This window comes from Lepidochelys kempii, chromosome 24 (assembly GCF_965140285.1).
Source record: "Lepidochelys kempii isolate rLepKem1 chromosome 24, rLepKem1.hap1, whole genome shotgun sequence".
NCBI lineage: Eukaryota > Metazoa > Chordata > Testudines > Cheloniidae > Lepidochelys > Lepidochelys kempii.
The window spans coordinates 9757475-9772375 of NC_136403.1; the positions used below are offsets into that span (position 1 = coordinate 9757475).

Below are 14901 nucleotides of genomic sequence, written 5' to 3' on the forward strand. Positions count from 1 at the left end.
GCTCCTGTGGTAGGCCTGTTTGCCACCCAGGAAAACACAGAGTCAGCATTTCTGTTCCAAAGGGGGCAGGAGTGTGGCATTATTTCCCAACACTGTCCTTCTGCAATGGAGTCCAGGTATCCTGTTTGCCTTTCCTCCAATTCCCCTGGTCCCAGCATGATTTCCAAAATCAAGAGACCAAGCCCCAGTTGTTCCTGGAGCTCCCAGCTGGCCCAGGCAGTTTTGGCCAATGGATCTTCTGCCAGTGTCCATTCAGCCACCAATCCTGTCCAGACCTGATCTCCCAGCATCCTGGCCAGATACTCTATCCAGACCTGAAGTCTCTGTACCTGACTGCCCAGATGTTGTTTGGGTGAATGACACAGATGGACTGCTGAGACAAGTCCAGGAGATCCTTATACAGACCATTAGCTTTTACGCACTGGACTTAGCTGCCAGGGCAGATGTAAAGTTTGGGAGAGCAGTATTACAATCCCTATTCAACTGATGCAGTTGGCTCTCTTCGTTCCCGCTGTCCAGAGGGGACACTGATGGCCAGCCACCTACAGTGGAATCGACACTGATACTTTCAGAAAACAGACTGGTTCCTACCCTGCAGTAACTGTGGTTCTTCAAGATGTTGCAGTCAGGATGGATCCCACAAGCCACCTTCCACCACCAGTTTCGGAGTCATCCGCTAATGCGGGCTTTGAGTTGTGAGGGAGCCGAAGGACGTGCGTGGCCCTTGTTAAATGATGTTGGAGGCTGAAATGTCGTTCCCTTCGGAACATTCAGGCTGCAGCTCAGTGCTTCTGTCCTTGGAGCTTCAGTGTTATCAGTACTAACAGCAACTAAGGCAGCCTGCTCATTCAGCAAACCTCTGTTACTCGTAAAGAACGGCCATCGGTAGGGCGACAAAGGCACTCGGCCAGGTTTATTGTCCTCCGGGCAGTCCTAGCGCCCTGGCTCTGTGGTTGCAGGCACACTGACACGAGTGCCCAGTCAGTAGCCGGAGTCTCTGCTGTCCCCGAGGTCACACAAAGGGTTAAGGCGAGTTGCCCCGAGTTACCCCGACACTTGTAGGCTGAGATAAATAACTTGCGTACCACCTTACGTGTTCCATGACATCTGCTTTTTACCTCCCGTTGTTCCTGATATCTTGGAAAAAAACATCCCTATTCAGTATTCTGTCACCCCCCAATCTAGTACAAGATCAGATGGTTTATCTGTAGTAGCTGGAATATATTTACGTAAATATCTAGTGCCTAGTACACTGGCAACAACTTTGACAAGTTCATGCACTGAATAGTGAACTTGTAAGTATCTGCTTTAATACACGGCCTGATTTTGGCTCACAGCCTCTGGTTCAGGACACAGATCTTGCACCAGGCTGAGTGCTCCAGGCTCTCTGTCTGCTAGAGCCCTGAACAGATACTGCTGTTCAAAATATCTGAACTCATGCATATGAGACACGTGCACCTTCTGTGGGACCCACACTGACGACATCTCAAACACGCACGACTGCTGTAGGGTAAGAAACTGTTCTCTCCAGCGGTAAAGACACGCGGAGTCTCTCTGCACTCAAAGCAATACTACAGTAGTTTTGGTGAGTACTGAATCTTTGAAATTCAAGTACTCCTTGCTCTAGAGATTCCAGTGTCCATGTCTCAGACGAAATGTAGATGAACGTTTGGGGCTCAATAGCTGTTGTATCGGAGCATATTGGTGAGTTTCAGGGTGGAGATGATGCCTGAGCGCAAACAAGATGACTGAATTAGTACAAAAAGAAAAGGAGGACGTGTGGCACCTTAGAGACTAACAAATTTATTTGAGCATAAGCTTTTGTGAGCTACAGCTCACTTCATCGGATGCATTAGTACAGAATCTGGAATGGCCTCTGGCAAGTTGAACTGCTAAATCTAGGGTAAAACTTTCAAACGAAGTGCCTAAGCGGCCAGATTCTCAAATATATTTAGGTGCTTATTGATGTAGATAGGTGCCTAGTGGGTGTTCAAAAGCACCTAGGTGGGCTAGAAATGTAACTCCCATTGGTTTCACTTTTACAAATCCCAAAAGGTGCATCCCTGCATCTTTAGGTACCTAAATACCTTTGGAAAAACTGGCCCTGAGTGACTTAAAAGTGACTCCTAAATCATTCAGGCATGTTTTGAAAATGTTAACCCTAGGTTTTTTTTGTTAATGTCAGTTGCCAGTGACAACTCCATCTCTAATTTCCCAGGCATTCAAGAAGGAGCGGAACTTAGCTCCACTCTGCTTCGGGCTGCCAATATGATGTCCGTTTTCTAATTTATTAATATTGGATTCACACTTACAAGAACACTGATTTGTAATCTAGTAAATCTCAGTGAGTTCCCAGTAGTTTCAGATACAATACTTGTCCCTGTTAGTTTCTGCAGCTTCACAATCAATTTCCTGTTTTAAGTTTTCCTAACTGAATTTCTGCCCTTTCGCTGATGGAAAGACCCACATAAACTGACCACACAAAGCAGCATTGAAACGGACTATACCCAAAGTGCTGCCAAATGCACGAAGTGAACGAAAAAGCTTGTTAATGTTTTTGTTCCAGTGATTTTAGTATTGCATGTCAGCAGTAGGCTGCATTTTCAGACCCATGTGACGTTAACATGGTGGCCCTCAGGAAATGGTAGATTTTTTTTTAAGGCCAGAAGGGACCATTAGATCATCTATTCTGACCTCCTGCATCTGACAGGCCAGAGAATTTCACCCACTTACCCCTATATTGAGCCCAGTCACTTGTTTGGTTAAAGCATCTCTTCCAGCAAGGCAGCCGGGACGGATTTGAAGGCATCAAGAGTTGAGGAATCCATCACTTCCCTGGATGGTTCCAATGGTTAATCACTCTTTTAAAAACAATACAATATTGTGAACAGATCTGACTTTTTCCAGCCATTGGTTCTTCTTCTGCCTTTCTGTGCCCAAGAGCCCTTTAATACCTGGTATTTTTTTCCCTGAGAGCATACATATATGCCATAATCATGTGATCTTGCAATCTTCTTTTCAATGAACTAAACAGGTCTTTAAGCTTCTCACTGTTAGGCATTTTTTCCAACTCTTGGGATTCAGGAAGGATGATCCCTTCACGCTACGTGGTAATTGGTCCTGGGTATAAATGAAAATCTGGCTCCCAGTCCCTTTTAAAACAAATGTTGTTGGCTTAGCTCTGCCAGGTGTTTACAGATAGGATCTTACTACGTTTGGGATGCAGTGCCAATGCTGACTTATTGCTGTGTCTTTCCAGCAATTGAAATACCCTGTGCTGCGTACATGTCGAAAAGCGGAACACCCAGGGTCGAGTGGAAGTTTGAAAAGGGCTCTTCAATAGTGCTCTTCTATTATGATTCCAAATTCACAGGTACGTGAGTCCATTGTACGGAGTGTCTGAGGGCCCCTTTACGGTTTCTGGTCCAGGTGTTGGATAAGCACAGGTTATACCAGCTGGTTGCAGTATCTGAGGCAGGGTGGATTATTTTAAATCAGAGCGCTTTAAATGATCGATTTTTATCCTGTTTTGCATTTGTACTTTTTAGTTATTTTCAATGGTGGCTTTAGCAGGGTGGATGGCTTCACTTGCACCCACAGATGTCATGAAACAAAGGGTGCAAAACCAGAAATACATTGTTTCCCAGCCGTATGTGAATGGCAGGCCCCAGTGGGTGGAGCCTGCCCTGCACCCATCCTGGAACATCAGCAACTCCATGCATCGGGTCACAATGTCTGGTGTAGGAAGCCAGGCCCAGCCTTGCGAGACAAGAGCCACCGCTGTAGTTAGGGTTTCCAAGTGTCTGGTTTTCGACGAGAACACCCAATGGAAAAGGGACCCTGGCGGTGCTGACCGGGCCATTAAAAATCCAGTTGTCAATGCATTGGGGCTAGCAGGCTCCATGGCATGGCTCCTGGGAAGCGGCTGGTATGTCCCTCTGGCTCGGGGCTGGCCAAGGGGGCTCCATGCACTGTCCCCACCACAAGTGCTGGCTCCGGCAGGGGCGGTGTCTGCTGGCGGGGGCAGCTCACAGAGCCACCTGGCCACCCCCAAGCTCGAGGGACATGTTGCCACTTCCCGGGAGCTGCCTGAGGTAAGCACCGCCCAGAGCCTGCACACTCTTCCTCATCCCCCTGCCCCCCATGCCCCAGTCTGAGCCCCCTCTCGCAACCTGTGGACCCCTCATCCCTGGCCCCATCCCAGAGCCTGCACCCCCCAGCCAGAGCCCTCACCCCACCCCTTGGCCCCATCCCAGAGCCCCCTCAAGTACCCCAAATCCCCCCACCCCATTCGCACCCCCTCCTGCACTCCAACCCCCTGCCCCAGCCCAGTGAAAATGAGGGAGGGAGGGGGATGGAGTGAGCAGGGGTGGGGCAAGGATGTTCGGTTTTCTGCGAAAGTTGACAACCCTAGCTGTAGGGATGAGTGTGGGGCAGACTCACTCTCCAGCCTGCTTCACCACACCAGGGCCGGGATTAAGGTTTCAGTGCTGGGTCAAGGAGTGCTGCTGCAGGTGGTCGGTGCCCCCCCAGTAGCTTAGTATAGTTCACCTATTGAATCAGGAGGCTGCCTCCACCCCATGGTTATTTTCCTAAAGAAGCATTGATTTTTAGTAATTGGTATTCATTAAAATATGTTCATTTGCAACTAAATATAGCTTTACCCTAAGTTTGCTGGTGCTCTTTGCTAAGCAGGTGGCTCCACATTTTGTTAAGCAATTATATAGCTTAACATACATTTTTTTTGTTTGAAAATGGGAAATTAGGCATTTCTTATTTACTTGATTACCTTTTTTTTGTGTGTGGGGGGTTTGTGTCAAGCTCTGTTTGGATGGAGATCGGAATTCAAATAAGGCACAATCAGCATTTAAACATTTTTTAAGCAGTTCATAGAATCATAGACTATCAGGGTTGGAAGGGATGTCAGGAGGTCATCTAGTCCAACCCCCTGCTCAAAGCAGGACCGATCCCCAACTAAATCATCCCAGCCAGGGCTTTGTCAAGCCTGACTGTAAAAACTTCTAAGGAAGGAGATTTTACCACCTCCCTAGGTAACGCATTCCAGTGCTTCACCACCCTCCTAGTGAAATAGTGTTTCCTAATATCCAACCTAAACCTCCCCCACTAAATGAAACTATCTTACATGCACTGAATAAATGAGAAAAGTTTAACATTTGTTTAACAAATCAGTTTTAAATGCTAAAGTATTATCTCTAGTTTAGTGAATTGAACTGATTTGTTTCTGGTGACCACGGCAAGATTTTTAGAGCTAGTAATCTCATTCCCTCACACCTGCTTTTTATTCATAGACTGGAAGAAGAAGAAAAGTTTTTCTGCTTTTTCAGCTCCCAGTCAGTTTAATGAATGAACTAATCATTCAGATGAATCGGTTAATAAATGGAAATAGGAAAAAAATATTCTCTCTGCACGTGCAGAAGAGGCTACTGCTGGTTCTGCAAGTCAGTGAACTCTGGTTTCAAGACTTTAGCCCGTGACTTCCACCAGTTGAGTGATCTGATTTTCTATAAAACTTCATCAGTGAACATACTGTTCATTTTTTTAAAAAAAAATTAATTTAAATGATAGACAATAGTAAGTTTTTGGCCTTAATACTGGTTGTAGTAATTTCAAATTTAATTTTTAAATAGGTTTATCCAATTTAAAATACAATTTAAATTACACTTCTTTTAATCATTGATTTTTATCCGCCCTGATCCAAAGTGAGGTCTTTAGCTTGGGTCCTTCTGAACCAGTTCAGTCTGTAACTTCCCAATATGGGCAGGAAGCCACAGGGATTGGCAGCAGTTACCCCGATTCAGCTACTCTTTCCCGCAGTGCAGTGCTTCACATCTGGAAATTAGCCAGAAGCTCCTTTTCCTAGTAACAAAGCTGGACCCAATGGGGTAGGTGTTTCAAGAATCCCAGCATGCACTGATGGTACCATGGCTGAGCTATGCTGTACACATGTGCTAAGGTGTTACGAAGACAGGTGAGAACCATCCTCTGTCCTAGTGATGGCTTCATCACCTTCTGTAGACCCCTTTGTTGCTCAGCCATGTCAGCTGAACAGTTTGAGAACAGTCTTTTAATGTGACTGGTGTAACCTCACACCGCGTTCTAGATTGCTCTGCCTGGAATCGGCTTTACCACTGCTAACTAATTTCTTAAAAGCACTGAGCACTCGTGGGAAGAACTATGAGGAAAGAAATGGGGTGGAATAACCTCCTCACTAACTAACTAGTTCATATCTGCCAGCAGCATAGCATAACAGAACCCATCCCTTAAACCCTGCAACAAACCCCTCTATCCCCTGGCCAGCTGTGATTGGGCTGGCTTAGCTATTGGACATAGGGGCTTGTAGCTTCCTCCTGCAATGGGGAGACCTCTTGTTGTATTTGAACTGAACCGAACCCCATTTAATCAGCTCTTCTCCTTACCCTTCTCTCTGCTCTGAGGCTGGTTTTTGGGGCTCTCCGCTTCTCCACACCAGCAGCCTGTTCTGGCTCTCATCTGTATTCCTCTACTTCCAAGCGCTCTCAGGCTCTTGCTGTTTCCCCTTTCTCTGCAGACCCCTACAAAGGCCGTGCTCAGTACACACCCACAGGCATTCGTTTCACTTCGGTGACTCGGAAGGACACAGGGAAGTATATCTGCGAGGTCCTCTCGACCGGGAGCGGTGGCAGTGGTGAACTGAGCAAGTCAGAAGTTGACCTCATTGTCCAAGGTACTAATGCCTTCCTGTAATTACCACTTGGGACCGGTTGCCATGGCTTCTAGTCTCGGTGAGGGGGGGCCCTTGGGGCCTGTGGGCAACGAGTGTGTTTTCATGGAGTTTAAGATCAGAAGGGAGCATTATGAACTTCTAACCTGCGTGGTACAGACTGGGGAACCTTGCCAGTGACTTCTGCCTTAAGGAGGTTATTTTTCCCTGCTAAGAGATGCCATTGAGCCCAATGGCTCATTTGAACAGAGTTGCTCTCTGCACAACGTGGCATCGTCAGTGGATAGCAAACTAGCCTGAGGTCACTGAAACAAGACACTTTCCACATTGGACTTAGACTCTAGGGAAGCCTCAATTGTCTGAACCTGACTATCTGAAATTCTCACCCATGTCCGTTGACCATGGACCTGCAGGGCCACAGCGGCATGCTATTGGAGCTCTAGGGCCTTCCTGAGAGCAGCGTCAGTCCTGCTGGAATACAGCCATGAAATAAGGCTGCTTTGGGCAGTGGCAAGTATCCTGTAATCAAATCAGGCTAGCCAGGTTTGAAGAGGTGCCCTGGGGAAAGCCTAATGCCCGGATTATCCAATGGTTTCAAAAGACTCCGGTTCTGTTGGCTCTGCATCTTCAGAACTGTTAAACACAACTGGTTGTCGAGGAATGTCTCCCACGGGTCAATGCATAGTCCATTAGGTGGCCATGAAGAAACAATCCTAGCTACACGGGGGCACCATTATTTCTGTAACACGCACTCAGGAAGTCTGACACTGTAACTGTTCCCCCTGCTGACATGGGCGGGCCTGTGCTTATGTTGCATTCCATACTAATGGCTTTTAAGCAGAGATCCCCTTCATACATATGTGCTGTCAGTGCACTTCTTCACACCTTGAAGACTCCCTGTCAGCACCAGTCTGAACCTTGGGTGTATTGTCTGCAGAGACCAATGGAGACTGACCAGTCCTCACCCCGGAAATGGTCCCTTCATGACTGGGCTGAGGCGCCTGGCAAAAGATTAGGCGGGGGAGATTGCACTACATTTACCATGCCTGCTCTGTGGCCGTACCCAGCGCCTCACTCACAAATGCTGTCAGTCTAGCACCTTTCACCAGCGCTGCAAAATCATCACCGAATGGGAGCCCAGTTTTGGACCAAACTCTGTTTCCTTCCTTCAGGATCGCAGCAGTTTTGGTCAAACATTTTGTTTTGACAAGTTGCTCCATCAAAGTGGGATGGACACTGGCTTCGCCCACACAGCCAGCATCGCACCTTTCACCTGTCAGCGGGGGGGCTCCTGCCAGCAGTGGGGCTCCTTGGCAAAGCATTAATTTCTGGTCAGTGACCCTTCTCGCCACATGCATTTGCCACTTACGTTGAACGCTGTGCACCCGATTCTCCATCTCCCTGCTCCTCGTACGGTCGTTTGCACCAGAACACAGTGAGCTGCTCTGATTTAGTTGCATTCCACACCCATTCTGCAGTGCCGTAAATGACTGCCCAGGGAGCTGGGCAATGGAAGCTCCAGCTCAGCGAGTGCCATTAATCCTCTATTGAATTAAAGTGCAGCTAGTTCAGAATCCACGCAAGGAAATGCTGCTCTCTGTGGAATGTGTCCAGGAGATGAAGACAATAGTGTGGCTGGTTTTTAAAGCAAAGTCCGCTACTATCTGTAGCTATGCTGACATGAGTATTACAATTACCATGAGTATTACAATTCTACAATTACCGAACTAAATGTAGAAGTCAATCAAATGGGGATGTTCAGATTGCTCCTGTAGATCTATCACTACAAGATAAAAACTTCCTCAAAAGTTCAATACAACCATTATTATCAGTTCTCAAAGAAAGTAAATCACTGCTGATACAGTCAGCAGATGACACAGAAGTGAATGGGTGAAGTGATAAAATTGAAGACGGGGCACAGATCCTGAGTAATCTCTGGTAAACTGGACACAAACAAACATGCATTTTAGTATGGCCAAATGGGGGGTGGGCGGGATAGTTCAGGGGTTTGAGCATTGGCCTGCTAAACCCAGGGTTGTGAGTTCAATCCTTGAGGGGGCCATTTAGGGATCTAGGGCAAAAATTGGGGATTGGTCCTGCTTTGAGCAGGGGGTTGGACTAGATGACCTCCTGAGGTCCCTTCCAGCCCTGATATTCTATGAAAGTCTATGAAAGTATAATCAAGCTTTAGGGCAGCACAGAATCTCTGCATGGGTCAGGAAGGAACCACTTTTCACTCCTTCCCCATCTCAATTAAAGGTGCATTATCGGGGAATGACAGTTACACTGGCCTGAGCTCTGGAACTTCACTGATCAACCCTGGAGCAGTGCCAAGAAAGCCCTGCCAATGGAAGAGGGCCCAGCCACTGACTTAGTCCGTTGGCTCATGAGCCAATCAAGCTAGACATGGATTCTGCTTTCTGTTTACTTCACTTAAAATGATCTGGCCATTTGTTTGCCTTCGTGTCACTGAGCAGGTCCTCTAGTCTAATCCAGTCGGTCATGGGTTAATAAGCGCAATTTAACAAATGCGAGTGACCGCGTCTTGGGTGTGTTTAGGACGGGGGGGTCATAGTGGTGGGTTCAAAGCTCTGTAAGGTCATCTGTAACATGTGCCTCTTTGCCTTCTCCGCTGGCAGTGCCTCCCTCCAAGCCCGTTGCCAAGGGGCCCACCTCGGTGACAATCGGAAACAAAGCTGTGCTGAAATGTGTGGAAACAGATGGGTCTCCACCTCCTACCTTCCAATGGTACAGGGACAACATCCTGATGCCCTCCAACCCCAAGATCAATGAGAAATTCAGGAACTCCTCCTACACGATTGACACCAAGACTGGAGTGCTGGTACGCATGGGGGAGGGGGCTGCCTGACTCATGGGGAGTTTATGCCTCTGTCCATGCCTCCCTCACGCCTTCTTTCCCACTCCAGACGATTGAGCCCGTAACCAGCTTCGACACGGGGGATTATTTTTGCGAGGCTCAGAACAACGTCGGGACCGCTCAGAAATCTGAAGCCATCCACTTGGAAGCCAGTAAGGAAATGGGGGCTTGCAGAGCCGGTGGGTGGGTGTGTGCGGACGTCCACACTGGGCTCTTTGGAAGTCACTTGCAAGCTTACAATAGCCAGTACTGTCACTGCCCCTTCCCGGCCTCCTGCAGCTACTTCCTGTACTGGCTGCGGTAGATTAAAGGTTGGACAGTGCCCAAGTGTCTTGATGGGAAAAGAGGCATGTGCTCCGCTGGAGGGGGTGGGGGAGAGCCTGGAACCAGAAGCCCATTGGGCTGCCCTGCTAAAAGAGCACACTTCGCAGAGAACGGAGTCTCCTGAGAGCTGACAAGTGGTTCTTGGCGTGTCCCACCTCCTACATGACCTCTGGAGCTGGGCCGCCATAGAGACAGACCCAGAGGAGGCTCCCGCCCTAGCCTAGTGCACCCTGGGATTGGGAGTGACTGAGGTTGGGGATGGGTGTTTGCTGGGCCCAGCTCTGGTGACAAGCATTCCAACTGTCCCCTCCTCTGAAAAGCTACCGTGCCATCAGCCCCTGTTCCCTGGAGCTGCCCAAACCATCCTGTTTTCCACCTTTTGGTCTGGTTTTAGCCCTTTGTAACATTAGGCCCATACAGTGGCGCTCAGAAGACTGCAGATCTTCGGGTGCCAGGTCCATGCTGGTGCTGCCTTCCCAGGCCACAGCCAGTTCCCCTCCGAATGCCTGAAGACTTTGTATCAGGGCAGGGCTGAGCTCACTGGAACCACATAGCAAAGCAGCAGACGTGCTCGCAGGCTCGTCCCAGGCTAGGCTGGCCAGGGAATATTGCCGTTCTCAAACTCTGCTCTTCCTGCTGCCACTTGCAGATAGGTGGAAGCAGCTAGCTCTGAACCCAGCTGTGTGGCAAGGGGCTGGTGACAGCTAGGCAAGAAGAAATGGAGGTGGAGCAGGCTGGGAGCTGTCGTAGTGTGAAGGGGGCCTGGCTCAGACCTGTGAGTGGGACAGCAGCAGGGTTATAATTACAGAACCCCCACTTGAGATAACTAGCCCAGAGCTTCTCAATCTGTGCCCCGCACAGTGCTGGCTGGGAAGCTGGCGGGTTCCCCAGGGCAGGCTTCTCACCTCTAGCTGCTTAAACCATTAAAGGTACCTGAGACAGGGTGATTCCACCTTGAAGGAAGGTGGGGCCCAGTCCCCCCTGGGGACTGCAACTAGACAGGTTAAATCCTTTGCTGGTGTCACTCTCCCACGGGGGCAGTTCCACATGCAAAAGCATTTGGGATCCTGTGGCATGCAGGGGGATCTGTCCACATAAGGTCTCTGCATGCCGCACTGACGTCTTTCTCTCACCCAGCTGAAGTCAACGTGGGCGGTATTGTGGCAGCTGTGGTCGTGCTGCTAATCGTGCTGGCTCTGGTTGCCTTCGGCATCTGGTTCGCCTACAGACGTGGCTTTTTCAGCAGTAAGTATTAAGCTACCCGCGTGGGCTGCGAACGTACCTCTCCCTGCCCCCTTCCACTTGCACTCAGCCACTCCCATGACATAGGTAGTTCCTCTGAGCCCCCATCAATTCCCCTGCAGAAGCTAAGGCACACGCCGCCGGGCAGGGTGCCGGGCAGACTGCTGCAGGCTAATGAGCGCTGGCTGCTACTGCTGCTGAAGAAACTATTGGGAGGAGCCATTGCATGGCAAGGTGTCTCTGCGAAGGGGCATCTACGCAGTGGGCAGAGTCTCCTGCTTGCCAGGAGCTTGAAGGCTACCTGTGATGCAGCAAACCTCGGCTGCCTTTCAATGAGGAGGGGCTGCCTGCGGAGTTCTTGACCCTATTGGGCAGCCCTCCATCAAGCCCCCTTTGACTCAAGATGGAGCACTGCATGCTGGGAACTGTAGTTCCTGGGGTCCCCCAGGCTGTGGTGCAGAGCTTGCTTGGCTGTGTCATGGTCAGGCCTGTGGTCCCCCCTTCTGTGAATCTGTCTCTCATCCCCATGCACGTGTGGCCTGTCTGCTCTTGGCCCAGCCAATTGAGTGCACTCTAAAAGCAGCGTGGCCCCCCGGAAGCCTGTGTTGCTGCCCGCTGTAGCAGTGCCAGGGTGCCACCCCTTGGAGATGGGACGTGTCGCTCAGCTGCCAACATTTAACCGTCTCGTTTTTTCTTTTTTCCTTCCAGAGAGAAGAGGGTAAGTGGAACCTCGCACTCTGTTCAAGTGTGCGCCTTGTTCTTTGTCCGTCCTCCAAGCCTCTTCCATCCCTCTTGTGCTCCTGGCCTGCGGAGATCCTTCTAGCGCTGTGGAGTGGGTAGAGTATTCCCCTAGGGAGCCAGGACTAGCCAGACTCTGCCACCTCCTCCGTGGCAGTTTAAATGCAGCCTGGAATCTCTTCCGTGCAGCAGTTAGAGTGCAAGGTGCCAGAGTGTACCCCAAGCTCCTCCTCCTACCCCGCTGTGCCCCAGAGTAGCTGCTGTGTGACACGTTGCTGGCCCCCCCGCCAGGTGGGATCTCTGAGTCTGGAACAGTGGGGAGACTTTGACCTTTCCTCTTGGACGAGGGCACATGTTTCTGCTGTCCCCACCATGGGTCGCTCCTACCCTCTCAGGTCCACACTCCCCTGTCCTAGCTCTATTCCATCCGCATCTTCCAGCTGAAGACAGGAACCAAGCCTCCATCAATGCAGTTTTCCCCACCCGAATGGGTCAGCAGGTGGCATCTGGGTGGAGCACTGTCTTCCCCTGTTCTCCAGATGGCAGTGTTGTCTTGTGTCCCCACCTCTTGCTGGCCTGGTGAGCAAAAGGCTGCAGAAGGGTCAGAGCAGGGCAGTGTGTTGCCTCCAGACCATGCCAGGCATAGTCTCCTTCCCTTTACCCAAAAGAAGTCAACATCTCAGGAGCAAATAGCATTGTCATGAGCTTGAAAATTCCCCCCTGCACAGCTCTGCTCATGTACCCGATCCACAGCCCCCCACTTATTTGGCCCTGGACTCCCCTTCCAGTTCTGCCAATACCCCTCAGTCCTGACCCTCCTCAGCCCTCACTTCTGTGCCATTCTGCTCCTGGCCTGATTATACCAAGTTACAAGCTGGTTCTAACATGGGGACTGAGTAGATCCCAAAATCTACTTGGCACCCAAAGCAGGCTGGGTATCAGGATGAGGCCTCTTAGTTGTGTGCTGGATATCGGATGGGGAAATAAGGATGGAAGGAAGAGACCAGTCTGTAAAGCATCTCTCCTACCAGAGCTGGGGGGAGGCTGTGTCTTGCCTGGTGGGGGTTGGGAGAGAAGGGGCGAATCAGGCACCTCCCATGTATCTTTTGTGAGAAGTTTGACATAGCCTGGTAATTAACAGCAGCTGCCTGCTAACTTGCTTCCCCATCGTTGCTGGCTGTCTGGTCCAATACTGGCGGGGCACAGTGGCACAGCTGGTGGTTGGGGTGGGGTCCGAGGAGTGATCAACCCTTGTGAAGTGTCTTAGTTTAATTCTTTCTCTTTTTAGCAGCACTAATAAGCAAGTTATCTACAGCCAACCCTCCAATCGGAGTGACGTAAGTAGAACTGCCAGCCAGGCGGCTTTGCTCTGGCAGCCCAGAAAGTGTCTTGTCCCCAAAGAAATAACTTTGTTCCTGGCTTCTTGAGTGTGAGGTGTGCGATCAAATGGCCTGCAGGCTGGGACTGGTGTTTTGGCCACACCTTAGAGAGGCAGGGTGTAACCCAGCCGCAGAGCTGGGTTACAGCAGTGACCTACCCATGACTTGTGGGCTTTATGGAGTGTCCGAGACGCACCTCGCCCAAAACCGCCCTATCACGCTCACCTGTATGACCTTGAGCATGTCACTGAGGCTGTGTCTACACTTAAACAGCTAGCTGCTGTTCTTCCATCGACCTAGCACTGTCTACACTGGGGGTTAGGTCAGCTTAGCTACATGGTTCCGGGTGTGGATTTTTCACACCCCCAAGCAACATAGCTGGGTCAACTTAACGTTTGGAGTGGACCTGGCCTTAGTCTCTATGGCCCAGACCCACCAAGGTATTGAGGCTCCTAACTTCCACTGAAATAGAGCCTAAATACTTCTGTGGATCTGTGCCTCAAGTACCCAGTTCCTTGTGCAATGGGGATAGTGAACCCTGAGTCAAGCCCATTCCTTCTGGCTGAGCGAAAGCATCGGGCCAGGGGCATCCTTGATGCCACTAGCTGAGGGAGAATTAGTTTTCTTCCCCCCCAGTTAGAGAACCGGTCGGTCTGGCAGCTGTGGTGCAGCTTATCAATGTTGTGTGGAATTAAAGAGCAACAGCCCCCGATTTTTAGAATGAAAACCATTCCCACAGACACGTAAGTTGGGGTAAGGTAGCTCCAGTGCATTGCTTGGCCATGCAAGCCATTAAATCAAGGACCTTTCAGTAATGCTATGCCAAGCTCCCGACTAACCTTACTCATGTGGTAAATAGGCAAAGGCCATCAAAGTGAAACTCCAACGCAAGAGTGAAATTGAATGACTAATCATTGCAGTGAGAAATAAACAACTAATTTTAGTGTCTGGAATTTAATTAAACAATCAGCCGGAGGCCATTCTGAGAGTCAGATGGAGACTGGGACGCGGGAAGTGGTGTCTGCACGCTGAGTCCTTTGTCTGTCATCAGACTGGGGGTAACACTTCCAAAAGCACCAAAGTTCTATTTTCAAAAGTGACGTAGGTACTTAAATGCCCCACGCGCCAGATCCCTAAGGGATGTAGGTGCCGAAAGATGCAGATAGGTGCTTGGGTGCTTTCGGAAATCTCCCTCGGTGCCTATCTGCATGTTCAGGCACCTAAATGCCATTAAAAACCTGGCCCCAAGCACCTCATCACTCTTGAAAATGGGACTTAGGAGCCTCTTAAACAGGAGTTTTTGCACAAAAATGAAAGGAAAATCATGTCTTTGCTGAGAGCCCAGCACCATTTGCTGGTCTGGGGTAGGGAAAACAGGAGTTATTGCTAGTGGTAAAAGTCAGAGTCAGGATCTGGGAGTTAAAGGGTTCTGTGCCCAACTTGGTCCCTTACACCTACTGTGCCTCCACTCGGGCATTTGTTAAATGGGTGTAATACGTCATCATGGTGATTCAGTTGTTTAACAGCCTGAGATCCTTGGCTCAGGTATGACATACGTGCAGTTGGTGCGTTCTGCTCTGTAAAGCAGTGCAGCCACTCGGGCCGCTTCCCCAGAGTAC

General features: G+C 49.8%; 1 protein-coding gene across 2 annotated transcripts in view; it reads left to right on the forward strand.

The window, feature by feature from the left end:
- F11R (F11 receptor) overlaps positions 1–14901 on the forward strand; it is a 49061-nt gene that overhangs the window by 32299 nt on the left and 1861 nt on the right. The window contains exons 3-9 of one of the 2 annotated variants that reach the window (XM_073323465.2): positions 3260–3373; positions 6569–6724; positions 9361–9563; positions 9649–9751; positions 11061–11168; positions 11874–11883; positions 13192–13240. In XM_073323465.2, coding sequence (XP_073179566.1) covers positions 3260–3373; positions 6569–6724; positions 9361–9563; positions 9649–9751; positions 11061–11168; positions 11874–11883; positions 13192–13240 — 743 coding nt within the window. Of the gene's footprint in view, positions 1–3259; positions 3374–6568; positions 6725–9360; positions 9564–9648; positions 9752–11060; positions 11169–11873; positions 13241–14901 lie in introns of those variants that run through there. The other variant, XM_073323464.2, reaches the window with a different exon arrangement.